The 24,170-nt window shown below is 38.1% G+C and overlaps 1 protein-coding gene across 18 annotated transcripts in view; it reads left to right on the top strand.

Annotated features, from left to right (window-relative positions):
* LCOR (ligand dependent nuclear receptor corepressor) overlaps positions 1–24,170 on the top strand; it is a 162,163-nt gene that overhangs the window by 82,180 nt on the left and 55,813 nt on the right. For 16 of the 18 annotated variants that reach the window (XM_023206285.3, XM_023206291.2, XM_023206288.3 and 13 more), the window contains 2 exons: positions 498–563; positions 902–981. In XM_023206285.3, the coding sequence (XP_023062053.1) occupies positions 498–563; positions 902–981 (146 nt within the window). Of the gene's footprint in view, positions 1–497; positions 682–901; positions 982–2,865; positions 3,091–24,170 lie in introns of those variants that run through there. The other 2 variants (XM_023206293.2, XM_023206294.2) reach the window with 2 other exon arrangements.

Raw genomic sequence — 24,170 nt, 5'->3', positions numbered from 1 at the left:
TTTACAAAAGTCTTGTACCTTATGTTTGTGTGATGTAGTTTTTCTCAGTAAAGATTTCATAAACTGTTAACTCAAAATCTGTTGTCTCAATTGGTATTTTGAAAAATGCTATTTAGATTATTTTAGAAAGTTGTGAAAAATTTGAAGCAGTTTTTGACTCATTCATTGAGAAAAGTACCTTTTACAATGGAGCCTGAGAGTTTGTACAAAGAGGTGTTTGGGATTTTGTAAAATGATTAGAGAATCTGTAGATTTTCATTCCTTCATGGGTCTTGTTCTTGAATGTGCTCAGAATTTGTGTTGAATGTTAATCATGGACAGAAATGCAAATGCCTCTTTTAGATTTGTCATTGACACTCTTTTTCTAAGCATCCCTTTAATAGTAATCCAGGATCCTTAAGAACTGGAAGAAAACATCATCTTTTTTTTTATGCAAAGATTATTCAATACTAGAATGAATATTATTGTGATAATGGATTTTGTTTTTATCCTTTCAGGGTTTGAAAGTATTCTTGAAGGGCTGTTTGGACCTGCATTATTAAAAGATCTCAGTTTATTTAAAGGTATTCAAAATATTTTTGGTATTTCAAATTCTTCCTGGTGCCATACATGATACCTTGGTGATTTAAGCCTCAGTCTCCTTTTTATTCACGGTTTCATATGGATTAAAGTTATATTCATGTAAGCATCTTTTTGTGTTCAGTTGATATTGTTGATATATGTATGAATAATGTATTACCTGGTGAGCAGTTAAGACTTAAGAATTTTAAGAGTTAAAAATTTTAAGACAAATATGGCCTAACTACTTAGATTTTTGTTAAACAGTATTTTTGAAATTAATTCTGATTTATTTTCTGAAAAATTCTCTTTTATGACTATTAATTTGTTACTATTTTTGCAGACTGTGAACCTGAAAGCATTTCTGATTGGACTTTTGATGAAAACTGTTTATTCTGTTGTTTGAGAAGAGATAAAGTAAAGGTAACTAAGAAGCTTGTGAAACTTTTATTTAGTGTAATATTTTAAAGTTTTCATTTTTTAAAACATTGTATTACTTAATTGGAGGATTTGTAGGAAAAGGAAGGTATGGTTTTATACTTACGAAAGAGTTTGATAGTAATCCTGGGTTTTGCAATTTAAATTATTTCCATCCTGTTGATTAGCCTATTAAGAAACATATCCTACCATGCATTTGTTGTTGTTGTGGTGGGTTTTTTTTGTTTGTTTGTTTGTTTTTTTGAGACGGAGTCTCGCTGTGATGCCCAGGCTGGAGTGAAATGGCACGATCTCGGCTCACTGCAGCCGCCGCCTCCTGGGTTGAAGTAATTCTCCTGCCTCAGCCTCCTGAGCAGTTGGGATTACAGGTGCCTGCCACTACACCGGCTAATTTTTGTATTTTTAGTAGAGATGGGGTTACACCATATTGGCCAGTCTGGTCTTGAACTCCTAAGCTCAAGTGATCTGCCTGCCTCAGCCTCCCAAAGTGCTGGGATTACAGGCCTGAGCCACTGCCCATGGCCCATGCATTATTTTATTTATATAGTTCACTAGGCAGAATAATTAATTAGGTCTCAAACTATTGTGTTTATTTGAAAATGAAATGTGTGGCAATTCAATAATGGGAGTTATTTTTAGCACAAAAAGAACAGTAATGTAGATTTGGATCAAGCAGTTGCTAATTCATGTAGATTTGTGATATACTGTGGTTCTACTTTAAGACACTTCATAACATCTGCACATGAATGCTGTTATTTTCAGTTATATAAACTGGCTGAACCTTTGTGTGTTTGTTGTTTTATTGCTTTGTTTTATACATAAACAAAATTTTGTTAGAAAACATTTCACTTGTTGGAAATATTTATTAATAATGGTTTACTGTCTTTTACTTTTTTTTTCATGGTACATCGATTCTCTGTTTTAAAGCCTTGGGAACACTTTCTTCTGCCCTATACACTCTTAACGTAAATCATTGACCAGATTTTATCAGGTTTTCCCTCATAATGAATTTCAGTTTTTTTCATTTCCACAATCATTACTATAGTTCTCTCTTAGTTTTCTTCAGTCTCTTAAATAGTCCTACAAGGTTAAACTCCTCCCAACCCTCACCCCTTAAATGGTGTAGAAATATTACCTTATACTTAGTCTTTGATGACTTTCTCATTGTCTTCTGGATTCATTAGCCTAACAGTGCCTCAGTACCCTCCATATTTTAATCCACTTTTCTTTCTAATGATGTCCCACTAGTCTTCTGTACAGTTTTCTTTCAACTAAGCTATTTCTCTATAGCTAGAAATTCCCTTGCTTTTACTCTTAAGCACCATCCTTCCTCGGTTTCTATTGCTGTTTCAACCTTTCACACTGTTGTCAATATTATCTGTGCCAATTACTTGTCAGTTAATATTCTGCCTTATTTTGTTCATCCTTTTTCATGTTTGAATCTTTTGTTCCTAACTACATTGTCAACTGCTAAAAACTGGGCAGACCATGCTGTATGCTTCCTTGTACCCCTGCATATAACCATTATATCACTATTTGTGTTGGCAAGTTGCTTTAAAATTTGAAAGCCATCATGTAGTCAACTTAAGTGCTTCGTAATGTTCTTCTTTTATGGCTTCATTTTCTTGTTTTCTACATGAAAAAGTTGTTGCTCTGACTATTTGGAATGGTCTGTTTTTGTTGAATTGAGGAAGAAAGTGTTTTAAAATTTAATCTGTCTCCAAAAAGACTAGAAAAGAAAGCAACATTGTTTTGAGTTAAACTTCCAGTGAAATTGAAGTTCATAATTTTAAACTGTGTGTGTGTGTGTCTGGTGGCTCTTTATTGAACAAGCCATTTAATAGGAATTTTTGAAGAATAAAAAGAAGAAACAGTTACTAATTTTTTTTTTCAGGTTAGGATAAGGAAGAGAGCCATTCTATGCTTGGTAGTTGTATATAGTATATTCTTGTAATATGATTGTGAGTTTTCCCTTGCTGTATGAGGGTAAAATATTATATGAATTTTTTTTTTAAGAGACAGGGTCTCACTGTGTTCCCCAGGCTGGATTAAGTGATCCTGCTTCTTCAACCTTCCAAGTAGCTGCGACTACAGGTACATGCCACCACACCCAGCTTGTGTGAATATTTTTAGAAGAAAATACAGATAGAGAAAGTCATGAAATGGTGAAGCACTTAAAATAACTGTTTTACTGTTTGTAGTTCTACAGTTTTTAGTTGGTTTTCTAAATAGAAATAATTTTTCCATTTGACAACTCAGCTGGTTCTGGGAAAGCTGTTTTTCTCCATTAGATATTATATCCTGTCTTTGGCATTTATTTTTGAAGACAGTCATACATCTGTAATGGAAAATAGGAAAAGAGAAACCCTATATCATGTGAATTGTCAGATTTACAGTATTTCTTTAGTTGTGTTAGACTTAAAGTGTTTGTGTTGGAACTCTTTGCAATCACTTGGAGCATCTTGTCTGAGAAGAACTAGAGTCTGGAAATTAAATTTTTTCTTTTTTTTTTTGGAGATTTATTATATCTGTTGGATTTTAAGGCCGGCTTAACATTCTAAAATAGAAGGAACTATCTGGAGAATATGGTAATAGCCAATAGGTGGCAGCATAGAGCATGGTATTGGAAGCTTGAGTTTGAGATTGGCATGGTGAGATAATCTAGGTAGTATTTGGAAAAGCACTTAGAAATATTGACCTGATATTTGGGAAACAGCAGTTATGCATACTTTTGGCTAGTTGGATTTTCAGTAAATGCTAAATATGTAGAATGGATAAAGCAAATACATTATTTATATTTACCTTTAGAAATATATAGGTGAAAAATCTGAAGTAGCCTCTTTGGGAAGTAGAACAGGGATTCACCTAGAGATTAGGAAAACTTTTTGAACTATGCTTCAGGATCCTGCGGAAGTTAGAGAACGTAATTTGTAAAGGAAAGGCAGCTAATATGTTCTGAGCATCTACTATGTGCCAGTTATTTTTACCTGTTCCTTTTTTTTTTATGAGACAGGGTCTTGCTCTGTTGCCCAGGCTGGAGTGCAGTGGTACGATCTTAGCTCACCGTAGCCTCCGCCTTCTGGGTTCAAGCCATTCTCATGCCTTAGCCTCCCAAGTAGCTGGGACTACAAGCATGTGCCACCATGCCCAGCTAAGTTTTGTATTTTTGGTAGAGACAGGGTTTCACCATGTTGGCCAGGCTGGTCTAGAACCCCTGACCTCAAGTGATCCACTCGCCTCAGCCTCCCAGAGTGCTGGGATTACAGGCGTGAGCCACCACGCCCTGCCGCTCCTATTTAATCTTTAAAACAATCCTATAAAGTTGATTAAAGACATCCTAGTTTTCTAAATAAAGAAGTGGAAAGGGTCAGAGATGTTCAGTTATGGGCAAAATCACATAGCTGGGATTTGATGCATGTTTTTAGAATATATGCATTTTGTTAACAGTAGGAGCAGGAACATGGAAAGTGGAGAGCAAGAATTAAGTAGGTCTTGGAATTCAGTTGGAAAGAGGGAGGGAATCCTCAGTTGGAAATTTCTCAGTTGGAAAGAGGGGAAGTGTATTTGAAATGACCAATTATAGCTGTGTTAGGATTCTGTGAGTGAATTACTGCCTGCCTGCCTCGGTTACCTACTTACTTCTTTCCTTCCTTTTTCTGTTTTATGGGCATATAAAGTAGGCACTCTAAAGTATTTATTAAATGAGTGTCTAAGAAGTCAGGAGGCTTAATAAACTTGGAAAATTATAATAATAGCTGTTTTGAGTGTTTTTACATATATACACAATTCTCTGTGTACTGCTTATTCATGAGGCTTTTCTGTAACTTTTTTTTTTTTTTTTTTTTTGAGATGGAGTCTCACTCTGTCATGCAGGCTGAAGTGCAGAGGCATGATCTTAGCTCGCTGTAGCCTCCACCTCCCTGGTTCAAGCAATTCCCCTACCTCAGCCTCCCGAGTAGCTGGGATTACAGGCGCATGCCACCACGCCTGGATAATTTTTTTGTATTTTTAGTAGAGATGGGGTTTCACCATGTTGGTCAGGATGGTCTCGAATTGCTGACCTCAGGCAGTCCGCCTCAGCCTCCCAAAGTGCAGTTACAGGTGTGAGCCACTGCACCCGACCTTCTTTAACCTTTCTTTAAGCTTCAAATTTTTAAACTAATTTTAGCCTTATAAAACAGTTGTAAAAATTGTGAAAGGAATTCCCATGTATCCTTTAACCAGATTCTCCAAATGTTAGCGTGTTATATAACCACAGTACAATTATAAATTCAGGAAATTAACAATGATACAATAGTGTAATCTGCAAACCTTTGCAAATTTGCCAGTTATCCCACCAGTATCCTTTATCTGGTCCAAGATCCAGTCCAGGATTACAGTCTGACTGATGCTGTACCATTCTTCATGCATCATGTCAGAAAGCACATGGTGATATTTACTTTGATCACTTGGTTAAGGTGCTATCTGCCTCTTTTCTCTAAGGTTTCTTTATTTTTTTTTTTTTCTTTTCTGTAGCTAATGGATACACTGTTGGGGGAGGTACTTTGAGATATTGTAAATATCATCTCTTTAAATTTTACTAGTTTTTTATCATCTAATTTTAGCATCCATTGATGAACATTGCCTAAAAAAAAATTACTGTGGTGTTTACCAAATGATTTTCTCTTTCCATTATTTCTTCTACATTTATGAGTTGGAATTCTACTGTAAGGAAGAGCTTCTCTTTCTCCCCATTTATGTTGTTGTTTTAATACATCAGTACGAACTCATGGATTCTTATTTCAATCTGTGGATTATAATTCATTACAGTCCTTGTTTACTTAGCAGTTCAGATTATCCTAGGCCATTTAGAGCCCTTTGAAGTTGCCTCTTGTGTCCTTTTTGACATCTTTGTTTTCTTTAAAGCCCTTTTTTTTTTACTTTTTGGCATGAAAAGATGTTCCAGTCTTAACATATACTTTCCCTGTCCCAGCCCTGGATTTCTCCAAAGAACTCTAGTTCCTTTTAATCAGAGAACTGTATAAGAATTCAAGGTGTGGGCACTAGGTGTACTCTTGGTACTAGAGTGTCATTGCTTTGAAACATGTATGTTTACTAAAATACACATGTAACTATGTTATTTTATGTATCAATGAAAAACCATCTAATGAGATTTTTTGATTACAGGTATGTTGATAGTATGAAGAGCTAATCCAGTAGTGGAGGGTGGGGGAGAGATGGGAAGGAAGAGAAATTACTTTTAGTAGTTAATTCCTAAAAACAGACTGCTTCATTGATGAATCTGTTCTTGTGTATTGCTGGGATAGAGAGAGCTGTTGTAAAGTACGGATAACATGGATGATTCACTCAGGATGATGGGAGTGTAGGATGTTATACCAAAATATAATATTAGTTTATGCACTTAGGTTTAAGACTAAAGTAAGTTCAGTATTTGATTGGCATATTAGAAGAATGTTTTAAGAAGTTAGAACTTAAGGCTGGGTGGCTTACGCCTGTAATCTCAGCACTTTGGGAGGCCTCAGGCAGGCAGATCACTTGAGGCCAGGAGTTTGAGACCAGCCTGGCCAGCAAGGCAAAACCCCATCTCTACTGAAAATACAAAAAAAATTAGCTGACTATGGTAGCCCATGCCTGTAATTCCAGCTACTTGGGAGGCATGAGAATCGTTTGAACCTAGGAGGTGGAGGTTGCAGTGAGCTGAGATTGTGCCTGGGCAACACAGAAAAACTCTGCAAAAAAAAGAAGGTCGAACTTGATTTGTGTTTTTGAAGAATATGTAAGTCTGGATGAGCAGAGATGAAAGGTCACATCCTAGTTGGAACAGGGCATTTATTTTTGGAAGTAACCAGTGATATATGGTTGAAGCCAGATAACCTTTCAGTGCCCAGCTAGCTCAAGAGTCATATAACTAGATCTTTTTCATTGTATCAGCATATTTTGCTGAATGTTTCTTAATTTCTTCCAATTCGTGAATATGCATTGTTTGATTATATCCCTTTAACATTTTAGTTTTTATTGCATTTTATTTTGTTTTGAGATGGAGTCCCACTCTTGTTGCACAGGCTAGAGTGCAGTGGCGCCATCTTGGCTCACTGCAATCTCCACTTCCCAGATTCAAGTGATTCTCCTGCCTCAGCCCCCACAAGTAGCTGGGATTACAGGTGTCCACCACCATGCCTGGCTAATTTTGTATTTTTAGTAGAGATGGGGGTTTCACCATGTTGGTCAGGCTGGTCTCAAACACCTGACTTCAGGTGATCTGCCTGCCTCAGCCTCCCAAAGTGCTGGGATTACAGGCGTGAGCCACCACGCCTGGCCTTTATTGCTATTTTAATACATTGAATTTTTTTTTTCCCCAAGCCAAACTGTATCCAGCTTTATTAAAGATACTTTCGATAAACAATTGTAGTATTTCAGGCAGGACATGGGCAGACAGTCGTTAACAGTATAGAAGAACTTTCAAACTCCCTTCTTCAGTGGACTACCAAAAATCAGAAAGCCACTATAAAACCGAACGAAGTCTTCATCTGATGATCTGAATGGGGAAAGTTTAGAGTGAGGGTTGACATTTCACATTTAGCATGTTGTTTAACAGCTTTTCAAGAGCTGACCCAGACTTTAAGGAAGTGAAATGAAAATGGCAGTATTTATCTGAAAATCCACAATCTAGAAATGGAATCACTGCTCTTTTGAGGGGTGCCATCACTGGAAAGTCCAGATTGCCTGACACACTGGTAACCGATTATTGGGGGTCAGGTCCCAACAGATGTCTGGATTTAAGGGAGTTAAGTCTATGCTGAAAGGTGGAAAGGAAGAAGACGACTTAAAAATGCATTTGTTTTTCCATACCACAGGCTTTTGTGCCATGGTGCCTACGTGTATCAAAGTCAGGGAATCCCACCTCCTGGGAGCCAAGAGGAAGTCTCTCAAAACTAGAAGGGAAAGGTGTTTTCCCCGCAACAGTCTAGCTTCGGAGACATTCTATTAGTGACCTAACCCCTTCCCCCAAAAGCAACAATGAAGTATTCCGTGTGCTCACAGTGTAGCTTAAAAAAATATGTAAGTAAATAAGTCGGGCACGGAGGCTCACGCCTGTAATCCCAGCACTTTGGGAGGCTGAGGCAGACAGATCACAAGGTCAAGAGATCAAGACCATCCTGGCCAACATGGTGAAACCCTGTCTCTACTAAAAATATGAGAAAATTAGCTGGGCGTGGTGGTGTGCGCCTGTAGTCCCAGCTACTTGGGAGGCTGAGGCAGGAAAATCACTTGAACCCGGGAGGTGGAGGCTGCAGTGAGCCAAGATTGTGCCACTGCACTCCAGCTTAGGGAGAGAGCAAGATTCCATCTTCAAAAATAATAATAATATAAATAAAACAAAGCAAAACCAAATTCTGCATTTTTATGAAACTTGGTAAAAAATAGAATTTCAAACTATACAGTCACCAGAAGTACAGTTATCAAAAATGCACACACTTCACTCGGCATCTGCAGCACCTTCAGCTTTCTGTGCCTGGTCTGATTTGGCATTTCCCATTTTTCTGCAGGGTTATTCCCCTCCTTGCCAGCATCAGCTTTTCCCTTTTTCCCTTTGTGTACCTTCTCTCCCTCCTTTGCAGGGCCCTTTGAGGCTTGGACTCTGGCTTTGGAGGAGCAGGGTTAGCAGACAACCTCGGAGATCTCTGTGGTTCATCCTTCACCTTGGCATTATCTCCTCTAGCATCCCCTTCAGCCTTTCTCTAAGCATACTGGCAGTGACAGTGGTAGGATGTAGGTGCTGGCCACGAGATGCAGTGGTGCGTGGCCTTTGGTAGTCCAAGGGTTGTTCTCACGTCTTCTTCACATTGTTCCCATTGAAAGTTGATATTACGAGCAAGCAGATGATAAATCTAGTTGTTACTTTTATATTGTATTCTTCAAAGTGTATTTATGTTGAATATGTTACTTTGGGCATATTCATACCTGCTCGATGTGACTTGCCTGTCATCTTACACCAGAATACCACAAATCATTAAGTATTTACCTGTGATATAAAAGGAACTATGGAAGAAAAATTTCAATAAGTTTCTGTGTATTAGGAGTGAGAAAGAAACGTGAGATATTTAAAGAAGATATTATATATATATATATATATATAATTTATTATCATTTTGAGACAGAGTCTTGCTCTGTTGCACAGGTGTACAGTGGCACGATCTTAGCTCACTGCAACCCTCACCTCCTGGGTTCAAGCAATTCTCGTGCCTCAACCTCCTGAGTAGCTAGGACTACAGGCACATGCCACCCCACCCAGCTAATTTTTGTATTTTTAGTAGAGATGGGATTTCACCATGTTGGCCAGGCTGGTCTTGAACTCCTGACCTCAAATGATCCACCTGCCTTGGCTTCCCAAAGTACTGGGATTACAGGCATGAGCCACTGTGCCCAGCCTGTATATGAGATTTAAATAGAATGCAGAGTTAAATAGATATCACATATTAATACATGTTAATTAGGTGCTCAGTTAATTGTCCAAATCTAAATTGCTGAGTCTAACCTTGTTGTATTTCCAGATGTTTGGTATAGATTATTTAGAAGGATTAAAGAAAACTGCTTGATATGAATCAGTGCTCAGTAAGAGATTCCATGAAATATCAAAGAGTTTATTTTTTCTCCTCCAATTTGTAGAGTTGTTTGCAAAACAGGCAAAGAGAAATCATTGTTGACTGCTCTGTTCAGTTTTATGTGGTCAGAGTCAATGAATAGAGTAATCATTTGGCAAGATTATTAAATGTCTGGTTCTGTGTTTGGCCAGAGAGGATAACAAGTAAAAGAACTGGTCCCCCCTTGCTTGTGGAATATTGGGGAAACTGGGTGGCAAAAGCAATTAGACTTGTAATCTATAAGGAGATTTAAATCATCTACCCTGTGCACCCAGAACCAGAGTTCTCATATAGGCAGGGAACATTAAAAGTAAAATCCCATGCTCATTCCCATATTTAGTATTTTAGAGACAGTGGCTAACGTAAGAAAATATAAGTACTGTAGCAGTTTGAGAGGTGCAGTAGATGACACTGGAGTTGCTTAATCTAGAAGATAGAACTCAAACTGAACCTTAAAAGGATCTGTGTGTGTTTTAGAATGGTTGGTTTGGTAATTGTTTTTAGAATGTAGTATAGAAGGATTTACAGTGAGAAAATTATGGGAGGGTCTTACAATAATTCAGAAAATGAAACTGTTCAAGAGTCATGGCTGTGAAGATGTGTAAGGAAGAGATGTGCGTAGAGAATCTGGAATAAAGAATTGTCGAAGCTTAGTGATTACGTAAATAGATAAATGAGGGAGAGGAAAGTGATACTGACTTTAGGCTTCCACCGCAGATGGCTTGGCATGATGAATTAAAAGTCAGAAGTCAAGAAGAGAGAAGGGGAAGTTTTGGTTTTGGTGCAGTGGCCAGTTTTACGAGGAGAGAATGGAGATAGCTCAAAGCATTTTGAGGTGAGAGTGAACATTTAATTGGAAGTGTCCAGTAGATAGGATTGTGAGAAATGAGTTGAAATAAAAGGTCTGGGTTGAAGATATATTGGAGAGGGTTTCTGAAAACATATGATTGGATTATTTGAGCAAATGAAGTTTTTGAGGAGTAAAGCACAAAATACTGAGTTTTATAGAAGACCTTCATTTTAGGAAGTAAGGATCAGATTAAAAATAAGACAGAGTCATAAAATAAATGAGTTACCCATTTTGCCTCAGTTATCTTCATGGCCCCATACTCTATAATGACTGGGGGGATGGATTGTCATATTCGTCACACTAACGTGGACTCCTGTACCATTTCCCAGAATGGACCTCAGATGGATTGAGCAAGTACCCTCAAAACATACGACAGTGGGCTTTGAGAGAATAGATTCTCAAGAATTCTGGTTGTGAGGGACAGACTATAAGTCTGACAGCATTGATAAATATGTGGGTGTTGGTGGGAGTTAAGAAATGAATGTACACTACTAGCTTGAAAAGTTGTCAGTGAAAGGAATGATGAAAACAGCACCATAGAAGAATAGGCAAAGGATTAAAGATTTTGGGAGCTAAAGGGGGAAGCTTAAGTACTATACTCAGAAGAAGCTGAGAGGAAGAAATAAAACTTAAAAGGAGGGAACAGTTGGAAAAGGCAAGATTGTAGGAGATATTAGTTACTGAACATTGGTAGGAGATTCCTACAGGAATTAGAATACAGTCAGTGTAACTTCAGGAATTACAGTTGGCAGGAATTAAATGAGGCGTGAATGCCTGAATATAGGAACCGTGGCCAGCTGACTTTGCACTCACAGTGACTGGTGAGAAACTCTCAGATATGAAATCAGTGTTTAACACAATAGTAAGGTGGTATATCCGTAGTAACCGTACTCCTCTCATCTGCAGCGCTGTTCAAAGTTTTCTAGTTATACCAGCAACATAAAAAGTAAAGTTTCAAGAAAAATAATAAGATTTCCTTATCTAGCAGTGTGTTTTTAAGTATAAAAAACTATTGAAGTCTAGATATTAAACAAAATCTTATTTTTGTATTTTACGTTTTGTCAGTGTAAAGACCATGAGGCAATTGGAATGTATACACATTGAGGTACCTTTCGACTCTAAAATTCTGTGATTCTCTGAAAATCTGTTTTCAATAGCTTGCTTAAGGAGATTCTTAGATTGCTTAAGGAGATTCTTAGAATTAATCAGTGATTTGAGTAAGTTTAGAATATGCCTACTTATATAAAAATTTGGGTTAGAGTTACATAGAGCCTCAGTGTTTCATTTGAATGTCTTAATAGTCAGTATTTTCTTTCTTTCTGCCCAGGAGTGTAGGTCTCACTTTTTTCTCTCCTTTCTTATGAGCTGGTATTTGCACATTAGACTTTCTTTGTTCTTTCCCCTCGATTATGAGAGCTTGTATTTGTTCTGCTTCTCTTCCCCCGCTTCCCTTTTATTAGGTTTCCATCTTTTTTGAAGTTATTTGCATTTTCTTCATGGATTGTACCTTTTTATTTTTTTAAATTACAGTAAAATATACATGACAACATCTACTATCTTAACAATATTTAGGTGTACAAGATCAGTAGTTAAGTACTTGCATTGTTGTGCAACCAGTCTCCAGAACTCTCTTCATATTGTAAAATTGAAACTCTTTGTCCATTAAACAGTAACTCCCATTTCCTCCTCTCTTTAGCCCCTGGCAACGACTATTCTGCTTTTTGTCTCAATGAGTTTGCTTATTCAAGATATATGAGTAGAATCATATAGTATTTGTCATTTTGTGACTGGCTTGTTTTGCCTAATGTCCTTATGTTTTTCTATATTGTTTTATATGTCAAAATTCCTTCCTTTTTAAAGCAGAACAATATTCCACTTATGTATATATCACGTTTTGTTCATCCATCCATCAGTGGACCCTTGGGTTGCTTTCACCTCTTAGCTGTTATTAATATTATGAACTTAATCATAAAGAAACATCAGAAAAACCTAAATTAAGAGAAATTCTATAAAATAAGTGTTCTACCCTATTTAAAAATGTCATTGTCGTTAAAAATAAATAAAAGGGCTGGGCCCAGTGGCTCATGCCTGTAATCCCAGCACTTTGGGAGGCTGAGACAGGTGGATCACCTGAGGTCAGGAGTTCAACACCTGAGGTCAGCCTGGCCAACATGGTGAAACCCCGTCTCTACTAAAAATACAAAATTTAGCTGAGCGTAGTGGCACACACCTGTAGTCCCAACTACTCAGGAGGCTAAGGCAGGAGAACTGCTTGAACCTGGGATGCGGAGGTTGCAGTGAGCCGAGACTGCGCCACTGTACTCCAGCCTGGGCAACAACAGTGAGACTCCATCTCAAAAAATAATAATAATAAATAAAAATGAAATAAATAAATAAATCGTTGAGGAACCATTCTAGACTAAAGGAGACTAAAGAGTAGTGGAAACCAAATTTAATGAGTGATGCTAAATTGGATTTTAAACTAAGAAGGGAGAATATAAAGGTCACTGGGGTAATTGGTAAAATTTGAGTAAGATTCATATATTAGATAATATTGTATCAGGGTTAACTTTCCTGATTTGGAAACTATATAGTGTGGTTCAGTAAGCAGATATCCTTGTTCTTAGGAAAAAGGGAAATACACACTGAAATATTTAAGAGTAAAGAGGTCTGAGGGGTATGATGGCAACAACTTATTTTCGTATGGCTCAAGAAAATGCCGTGTTGTACACAGTAATTATGAAAAACAAAAATGACTAAATAATAAGGCAAATATGGCAAAATAACAATTTGTGAATCTAGGTGAAGGGTATATAGCTATTTTTGTAGTATTCCTGCATCTTTTCTGTGTGAAATTGCTTCAAAATAAAATATTGTAGTCTGTTAAGTGTGCAATAGCATTTTACATAAAGAAACAATGTGTGTAACTTAAATGCTTTATTGCTGAAAAATACTAACAATTATGTGAGCCTTCAGTGAATTGGAATCTTTTTGCTGGTGAAAGGTCTTGTCTTGATGTTGACTGCTGCCAACTGATCAAGTTGTTGGTTGCTGAAAGTTGGGGTGGCTGTGGCAATTTCTTAAAAGAAGACAACGATGAAGTTTGCTGCATGGATTAACTTCTTTTCAGGAAAGATTTCTCTGTAGTATGTGAGGCTGTTTGCATTTTACCTGCAGTATAACTTCATTCAAAATTGGAGCCAGTTCTTTCAAACCCCACTGCTGCTGTATCAACTAAATGCTTAATATTCTATATCCTTTGTTGTTATTTCAACAGTGTTAACAGCATCTTCACCAGGAGTAGAGTCCATCTCAAGAAACTACTTTCTTCAAAACATGATGTAGACTCATTTAAAAATAAAACCACTTTTTTTTCCCTCATCCATAACAAGCCACTCTTCATCCTTTCAAGTTTTGTCACGAGATTGCAGCAATTAAGTTACATCTTAAGGCTCCACTTCAAGTTCTCTTGCCATTTCCACAGTATCTGCAGGTCCTTCCTCCACTGACGTCTTGAACTTCTCCAAGTATCCATGAGGGTTTGGATCAGCTTCTCCAAAACTTCTGTTAATATTTATATTTTGTTCTCCTCTCTTGAATCACGAGTATTCTTAATGGTGTCTAGAATGGCAAATCTTTTCCAGAAAGTTTTTAATTTACTTTGCCCAGATCCTTATAGCCTTGCAAAATGTATTTCTTAAGTAACAAGACTTGAAAGTCAATATTACTCTTGGACACATGGGCTGCAGAATGGGTATTGTGTTAGTAGGCATGAAAACAACATTAATCTCCTTGTACATCTCCATCAGAGCTCTTGAATGACCAGGTGGATTGTCAGTGAGCAGTATATATTTTTAAAGGAATCTTCTTTCTTTTTTTTTTTTTTTTCCTGAGCAGTAGGTGTTAACTGTGGACTTAAAATGTTCAGGAAACCATAATATAAACACATGTGCTGTCATCCAGACTTTGTTGTTCTGTTTATAGAGTACAGGCAGTGTAGAGTTAGCATAATTCTTAAGGACCCTTGAATTTGGGGAATGGTAAATGAGCATTGGCTTCAACTTTGGTCACCACTGCATAGACTTTAACAAGAGAGTCAACCTGTTCTTGAAGCTTTGAAGCCAGGCATTGACTTGTCCTCTCTAACTATGAAAGTCCTTGCTGGCATCTTCCAGTATGAGGCCTATTCGTCTACATTGAAAATCTTGTTTTGTGTAACCACCTTCATCAGTGATCTTAGAGTGATCTTTGGGATAACTTGGTGTAGTTTCTGTATCAGCACTTGCCACTTCACCTTGCACTTTTGTTATTATAGAGATGACTTTTCCTTAAACCTCATAAGCCAACCTCGACTAGCTTCCAGCGTTTCTTCTGCAGCTTCCTCATCTCTCAGCCTTCATAGAGTTGAATGTCTGAGTTAGGCTTTGGCTTAAGAGAACGTTGTAGCTGTAGTGGTCTTCTATCCAGACCACTCAGGCTTTCTTCATATAAGCAATAAAGCTGTTGTACTTTCTTGTCATTTTTGTGTTCACTGGAATAGTGCATCTGATTTTCCTTAAGAACTTTTTCCTTTACATTCACAAGTTGGCTAACTGACATAAGAGACCTATGTTTTGATCTGTCAGCTTTCAGCATGCCTTCCTCACTAAGCTCAATCATTTCTAGCTTTTGATTTAAAGTGAGAGACATGCAAGTCTTTCTTTCACTTGAACACTAGAGGTCATTGTAAAGTATAATAACTGGCCTAATTTCTATTGTTTTGTCTCAGGGAATATGAGGTCGGAGGAGAGGGAGAAAGACAAGGGAACAGGTGTTCAGTGGATCAGAACACAGCTAACATTTATCAGTTTAGTTCACCATCTTATACAGGTGCAGTTTGTGGGACTTCAAAATAATTACTACAGTAACATCAAAAATCACTGATTAGGAATCACCACTATGAAATAATAACCATTAAAAAGTTTGAAATATTGCAGATATTACAAAAATGTGACACAAAGTGACCACATGCTCTTGAGAAAATGGCACTGCTAGACTTGGTTGACAGAGAGTTGCCCCAAACCTTTAATTTGTGAAAGACACAGTATCTGCCAAGTGCAATAAAGTGAGGTGTGCCTGTGTTTTGTGTCATTGATCTGTATGTCTATCCTTACACCACTACCCCAGTGTCTTTATTATTATATCTTTATATGTAGAAATCTAGTAGTATGAGTCTTCTAATTTTTTTGTTTTTCAAACTTGTTTTGCTAATCTAGGTCTTTGATCTTTCTTTATAAAGTTTATAAAGATTATAATCATCTTACCAATTCTTGAAAAAGCCTTTTAGGATTTTGATTAGGATTGTATTGAAACTTAAATTAATTTAGAAAGAATTGGTACATCAGTAGTAGTATTTGAGTTTATATAGTTTATCTCACCTGTATTCATGTTTAATTTCTCTCAGCAGTATTTTTATACTGTCATTTCCCTTCAACCCAAATAACTTCCTAAAACATTTCTAGTGGCCCTGAGAGAGAGCTACTTTAAATTGTGGAGAAAAGCGTAGGGTCAACTTCTGTGCTTTCAATGGGGCTGCTCCAAAATGCAGGTGTTGCCAATGTGATAGTATTAAGAGGTAGGGCCTTTTAAGAGCTGATTAGGCCATAAGGACTCCTTCCTTCTTAATGGAATTTAAAAAGGGACTTGGTGCAGGGCTAGGCTAGCTTACTTGCCCTTTTCTGCCTTTTGCCATGTGAGAGTGCAGCAAGAAGGCCCTCACCAGACACTGAATGCTGTTGCCATGATCGTGGAATTCCAGGTTCCAGACTGTGAGAAAATAAGCTTCTGTTATTTATAAATGACTTACTCTCAGGAATTTTGTTATAGCAGCACAAAATGGGCTAGACATACTCCATATTTGAAAATATATTTTAGATATTTTATAACCCTTCCTAGAAAACATTAAAATAAAGGCTCATATTAGATAATAGAAGTGTATATGTGTAAAGCTTTTACTATTATTACAAATTATGAGAAATATTTTTAATGTTATTATTAAAGCTTTTCCTGTTGGAAAATATCTCAGCCCATGTAGTATTGTATCTCCTCCGCTGCTTTGGGTGATGGATGGTGACGCCAAAAAGCACTGGTAGTTTTTTTTTTTTTTCTTTGAGATGGAGTCTCGCTCGTTTCCCAGGCTGGAGTGCAGTGGTGTCATCTTGGTTCACTGCAACCTCTGCCTCCCGGATTCAAGTGATTCTTCTGCGTCAGCTCCCGAGTAGCTGGGACTACAGGTGCACACCACCATGCCTGGGTAATTTTTTTGTATTTTTGGTAGAGATGCGGTTTCACCATGTTGGCGAGGCTGGTCTCAAACTCCTGACCTCATGTGATCCACCGCCTCGGCCTCCCAAAGTGCTGGGATCACCGGCATGAGCCACTGCGCCTGGCAGCATTGATAGTTTCTATAGCTCTTTTTCTCTCTGCTTCTCCCTACCACCTTCCACAATTCCCTTAAAAGAAATGACTTGGGCCAGGCATGGTGGTTCACGCCTATAATCCCAGCATTTTGGAAGGCCGAAGTGGGCGGATCACGAGGTCAGGAGATCGAGACCATCCTGGCTAACACGGTGAAACTCTGTCTCTACTGAAATACAAAAAAAAACAAACTAGCCAGGCGTGGTGGCAGGCGCCTGTAGTTCCAGCTACTCGGGAGGCTGAGGCAGGAGAATAGCGTGAACCCAGGAGGCGGAGCTTGCCATGAGCCGAGATCACACCACTGCACTCCAGCCTGGGCGACAGAGCGAGACTCCGTCTCAAAAAAAAAAAGAAATGACTTGAAGGATATTGGGACGTGGACACAAAGTAGTGCGTCTACCAGAGAACATAACAACCTGAAGATAGATGACCTACACTTTCCCTTGAAAGCTGTATACAAAATTAAGTTTTATATGCAAACATATATAAATACATTCTTCATTTGTTTCAGCAGCAGCAGTTAGGAAGTAAAAGAAAAATCCTTTCCATAATGACAAGAAAAAAGTAAGATAATAAGTATGTGGGAACTATATGAATAAACTTTGAAATCCATTAAAGTCCACTTGGGTAAATTTAAAGCAGTTCCTAAAAGAGAAGACTGAATATTTTAAGGATATTACTCTTTCTGAATTACTTTCTAGGTATAATGCTATTGTGATCAAAAACGCATTGTCTGTCTGTGGGGAGCTTTTGCGGGGGGGATAGCAGAATTCACTAATCTAGGTCTTTGATCTTTCTTTATAAGTGATTTTAAATATATAATCTGAAGAATAAAGCTAGAATGGGCAGGATATTTTAAAGATATAAATAATGAGAGGGGATTTTCCTTCCTCTAAATACTAAGACTTACGTAATTTTAAAAATACGCTGTTGATGATGGATTTGAAAAATAAATCAATAAAAATGGAATTAATGTTTGTAGAACTATTATGATGATTTTATAAAAAATACCCTCAATCATTGCTTGGAAAATTAAGTGTTATTCAGCAGATGGTGCTAGAATTATTGGTTAATCATTATATTGCTTCCAGTAAACTCATAGGAAAGGAAGAAAGCTATGTAAGAACAATAAACCGTTAAAACATATTGCTCCTTACCAGTAATCAGAGAAGTGCAAATTGAAACAAAGAACCTTATTTTTTTTTTATTTTTTATTTATTTATTTATTTATTTTTGAGACAGAGTCTTGCTCTGTCACCCAGGCTGGAATGCAGTGGTGTGATCTTGGCTCACTGCAACCTCTGCCTCCCAGGTTCAAGCTATTCTCCTGCCTCAGCCTCCCTAGTAGCTCAGACTACAGGCGCACGCCACCACGCCTGGCTAATTTTTGTATTTTTAGTAGAGATGGGGTTTCACCATGTTGGCCAGGATGGTCTCCATCTCCTGACCTCGTGATCCACCCGGCTCGGCCTCCCAAAGTATTGGGATTACAGGCATGAGCCACCATGCCCGGGCCAAAGAATCATTTTATACCAATGAAATGTGATGTCTACAAATGTGGCAACATAGTACCCCCAACACTGCAAGTGGGAATACAAATTGGTATAACTTTTTCTTAGAAAAAAGTTTGCGAATATGTTTCAGGAAAGGAAGAAATTGTTTCTGTTGATTCATGCTTTCTCTTGTAGTAATCTATCCCAAGGAAATAATGAGAATCTAGAACAAATTCATTAAAATGCAGTTATAAGTAACAAAATAAAAAACTGGTCTAAGTGCAAATTATGGTACATTTATTAAGGTGTTTTTGGAGAATATGTAATAATATAAGAAAGAAAATCCTAATATTGAGAATAGGTAAAATGATCTTCAGTGTGAATCTCATTTAATTTTTTTAAGTTAACATATCTGCATATGTGTTTCTTAGGGGAATGTATCAAATGATTAGCAGTTCATAGCTAAGATTGTTGAGAATACTAGTTGTTTTTACTTTTTCTTTATAGCTTTGTTTTTTTTTTTTTTGAGAGGGAGTCTGGCTCTGTCGCCCAGGATGGAGTGCAGTGGCCAGATCTCAGCTCACTGCAAGCTCCGCCTCCCGGGTTTACGCCATTCTCCTGCCTCAGCCTCCCGAGTAGCTGGGACTACAGGCACCAGCCACCTCGCCCGGCTAGGTTTTTGTATTTTTTTAGTAGAGACGGGGTTTCACCGTGTTAGCCAGGATGGTCTCGAACTCCTGACCTCGTGATCCGCCCGTCTCGGCCTCCCAAAGTGCTGGGATTACAGGCTTGAGCCACCGCGCCCGGCCTCTTTATAGCTTTGTGTACAAGGTAGCTTTTTTCAGGATCTTCCAGAGAATGAGAAAAACAAGCATTATTTATAAAAGCATAAACCTTGTAGGATTTCTGTGCAATATATTTGCTTTAAGAAAAATGAAAATATAAATGATTGTGGCTTATAAATTTTTATTGATAAATGGTGAAACCTTTATTTGTATAGAGGAATAAAAGATAAAATAATACACGTCCCCAATTAAGTTAATATAAAGTTTAGTAGCTTAAATGGAATTGGTTTCAATTTACAGGTAGAAAGACTGTTTTTGAGATGGAGTCTTGCTCTGTTGCACAGGCTGGTATGCAGTGGCACGATCTGGAGTAACTCAACCTCCATCTCCCAGGTCCAAGCAATTCTCCCTCAGCCTCCTGAGTAGCTGGGATTACAGGTGCGCACCACCACACCCAGCTAATTTTTGTATTTTTAGTAGAGATGAGATTTCACCATGTTGATCAGGCTGATTTCCAGCGCCTGACCTCGTGATGCGCCTGCCTCAGCCTCCCAAAGTGCTAGGATTACAGGCATGAGTCACCGTGCCCAGCCGAAAGACTCTTAATAGATTAAAACACAAATAAAAAGATACACTTGAATTTTTCAATATTGATTTCTCTTATGTAGTTCATTAATTAATTCACTTTGAAAAGACTTCTGACTCAACAATTTACAGCTCTCTAGTTTCTTGAGATTCTATAAGTTGAAGATTTTTATAGCATTTGTTTAATATATTTTTCTGCTAAGTGTTTTGTCAGGAAAAAAGTTGTGATGTTCACCTTAGCAAAGTTCACAGCTTTGGCAAGACTTGTTTCTAAATGCAACTCTCATTTAATGGAGGAAAATAATAAAGTGATCTTTAATCCAGATTCAGATGATTAAAATAAGATGATAATAAGCTTTATAATCTTTAAATTGATTCTCTAGGTAAGATTACCTGTATTATTTTTGTGTAACTGAATTTAAGCCAAAAGTCCATTAAATAAACAGTATAGGACTATGAGAAATGGAGGAAACCCTTTGGGTTAATGGTGGTGTCACTGTAACAAATGCCTTAGCTCTAGTACTGTCATCCCTCCCTCATGTTTTCAGTTGTTTATTAAGGAGAGAGCTTCTTAAAAACTTAAGGACTACTTTCTACCCTAGAGCTATAGAGTCATAAGCTCTGGGGACTTCTAGGCATATATGCTTCTAAGAAGCTCACAGTAGATTATATAACAGTCGCTTCTGCCTATGAGCCAACCAATCTAGGTGGACCAGTTTCTGCATCCTGAAGGAAGCAACTCCTCCTAGGAAGTAGAAATTCCAGTTGAAATCTGCAACTTTATTTGTATTTATTTTTTTAAGACTGAGTGTCACTCTGTCACCCAGGCTAGAATTCAGTGGCGCAGTCTTGGCTCACTGCAACCTCAGCCTCCTGAGTAGCTGGGATGATAGGGTTTTGCCATGTTGGCCAGACTGGTGTCAAACTCCTGCCCTCAAATGATCTGCTCACTTCGGCCTCCAAAAGTGCTGGGTTTACAGGCGTGAGCCACCGCACCTGGCCTACATCTCCAGCTTTACTCCTATTTAGTTTTATGCCAACAACTTGTTTTTTAATAATAAATAAATATTCCTGAATGTATTAGGAATAATAAATGCAAAGAAAATGGTTTTTGAGTTACAGAAGAAGATTTCGCATCTTTTTGTTTTTTGCCATACTATACATAATGTATTATTTTAGAAATCAGCTGAGGGGAGATGACATGAGTTGGTTTCTTTAACTTTTCCTTACCTTCTGGCACTATTTTACTTTTTTTTTTTTTTGTGAGACAGAGTCTCTCACTGTTGCCCAGTCTGGAGTGCAGTGGTGCGGTCTTGGCGCACTACAGCCTCCACCTCCTGGGTTCAAGTGTTTTTCCTGCCTCAGCCTCTTGAGTAGCTAGAATTACAGGTGTGTGCCACCACCCCTGGCTAATGTTTGTATTTTTAGCAGAGATGGGGTTTCACCACTTTAGCCAGGCTGGTCTCAAACTCTTGACCTCAGGTGATCTGCCTGCCTTGGCCTCCCAAAGTACTGGAATTACAGGCTTAAGCCACTGCGCCTGCTCATCTCCTGGCTATTTTATTAGCTCTGTTAGTTGTATGTCACATAAACTTTTTTATTCTTACTGGTTCATTTTATTGGAAGGGTTGACATCACAAACAGAATTCCAGCAGGGTGCAGTGGCTCATGCTTGTAATCCAGCACTTTAGGAAGCCAAGGCAGGAGGATTGCTTGAGGCCAGTAGTTCTGCAACAACCTGGGCAATAGAGTGAGACTCCTTCTCTACAAAATATTTTAAAAATTAGCCTGGTGTGGTGGCACACACCTGTAATCCCAGCCACTCCGGAGGCTGAGGCGGGAGGATGGCTTTAGCCCAGGAAGTCAAGGCTTGCAGTGAGCCGTGATTGTGCCACTGCACTGAAGCCTGGGCAACAGAGCAAGATCCTGTCTTTAAAGAAAACAAACTTAACAACAACAAAAATAAACAGAGAACTCTAGAACTGTCTGGCTTAGAAAATCTCACACCTAAAAGTGTTGAAAATGATGAAGATCTGTGTGAATAGTAGAGACACACCTGGAAGCTCCCTCATATTTGTAGCAACAGGTGAAATGACAGACCTGTTAGATGTTTGTTTATTTGATTCATGAGTCGGGCAGTCTCCCGAGCCAGAGTAGGCTCTGAGGATTCCCCTGTTAGACGTTTAACAGAGAATCAGAATAAGAGACAAGCTAAGAGCCCTCCTGGGGTTGGAGGAAACCTCAAACATTGGCAACAACATGCCCCTGCAAAGGGGCCCGGCTTTTACTGGATCAGGCAAAGGAAATTAGAAACTAGTTTCAGATGAATTTTTTTTTTTTTTTTTTTTTTTTGAGACGGGGTCTTGCTCTGTCGCCCAGGCTGGAGTGCAGTGGCCGGATCTCAGCTCACTGCAAGCTCCGTCTCCCGGGTTCACGCCATTCTCCTGCCTCAGCCTCCCGAGTAGCTGGGACTACAGGCGCCCGCCATCTCGCCCGGCTAGTTTTTTGTATTTTAGTAGAGACGGGGTTTCACCGTGTTAGCCAGGATGTTCTCGATCTCCTGACCTTGTGATCCGCCCGTCTCGGCCTCCCAAAGTGCTGGGATTACAGGCTTGAGCCACCGCGCCCGGCCAGATGAATTTTTAAAACTTACCAAAATGAATGAGATGTAGCTAACAGTACTTAGAAGTTTAAATTTAAAAAGCGGATCTCAAATCAATACCCTAATCATCCACATTAGGAAACTAGAAAAAGAAGAGCAAACTAAACCCAAAGCAGGCAGAAAGAGGGAAATAGTAAAGATGCGAGAGCAGAAAGAAATGAAGTAATGTAAAAAATGATAAAATCAACAAAACCAAAAACTGATTTTTTTAAAAAGATCAACCAATTAGGTAAACTTTAGCTCTGGTCAAGAAAAATAGAAGACTCAAGTTACTAATCACAAATGAAATAGAGGAGGTCAGAAGTAAAAACAATTGGGGAATACAGTGAGCAATGTGTATGCCAGCAATTTAGAGAATTTGATGAAATAGGCAAATTCCTAGAAAGTTACAAACTTACCAATACTGATGTAAGGCGAAACAGAAAATCTGAATAAACCTATGATGCAGATTGAATTGTGTCCCCCTAAAACATGAATCCACCCCTGGTACCTGTGAATGTGACCTTATTTGGAAATAACAGTAGTCTTCCCCCTTGTAAGGGGATGCCTGAAACTACAGATCGTACCAAACCCTATATATACTATGTTTTTTCCTGTACACACATACCTATGATAAAGCTTAATTTGTAAATTAATCACAATAAGAGATGAACAAGTAATAATAAAATTAAACAATTATAACAAAAGTTATATGAATATTCTCTCTCTTTTCTCAAAATATATTATTGTACTGTACCATGGGTAACTGTGGAAAGTAAAACTGCAGATAAAAGGAGACCACTATAAGGTCTTTGCAGATGTAATCAATTTATGATGAAGTCATACTGGATTAGAGTGGACCCTAAATCCAATGACTGTTGCCTTATAAGGAGAAAGAAACTTGGAGACAGACACACACACAGAGGGAAGAGGACCATGTAAAGATGGAGACAGAGATTGGAGTTATACTGCCACAAGGCAAGGAATGCCAAGGATTGTCAGCAACTACCAGAAGCTAGGAAGAGGCAAGGAAGGACTCTTCTCTAGAGCTTTCAGAGGGAAAATGACCATGCTGACACCCTAATTTTGGGTGCCTGAATTCCAGAGCTGTGAGAGAATAAATCTCTGCTGTTTTAAGCCACCCAGTCTGTGAAAAAATATAGCACCCCTAGGGAACTAATACAACTTAGAGCAAGCATTGAGATTAAATTAGTAATTTATAAACTTCCATCAAAGAAAAGCCTGTGGCCAGGTATCTTCACTGGTATATATATTTTTTCTTTCTTTTTTTAAATAGAGATGGGGTCTCATGATGTTGCCCAGGCTGGTCTCGAACTCCTGGGCTCAAGCGATCTGCCCGCCTCAGCCTCCCAAAGTGCTGGGATTACAGGTGTGAGCCACCACGCTCAGCCTTCACTGGCATATTCTATCAGACATTTAAAGATGAATTAATACCGTTTCTTCACAAACTTTTTCAAAGTGTAGAAGAAAAGGGAAGACGTCCTTATTCTGTGAGACCAGTATTATTTATACGAAAACCAAAGATATCACAAGAAAACTACAGACAAATACCATTTATGAGTACCAGCACAAAAAAATCCTCAACAAAACATTAGCAAACCAAATTTTGTAACATATAAAAAGTGTTTTTTACCACAACCAAGTGGAATTTATCCCAGGAGTGCAAAGTTGGTTTAACACCTTATTTATTTATTTATTTAT

This window comes from Piliocolobus tephrosceles, chromosome 9 (genome assembly GCF_002776525.5).
Source record: "Piliocolobus tephrosceles isolate RC106 chromosome 9, ASM277652v3, whole genome shotgun sequence".
Classification (NCBI taxonomy): domain Eukaryota; kingdom Metazoa; phylum Chordata; class Mammalia; order Primates; family Cercopithecidae; genus Piliocolobus; species Piliocolobus tephrosceles.
This window is presented reverse-complemented; position numbering and strand designations above follow the sequence as displayed.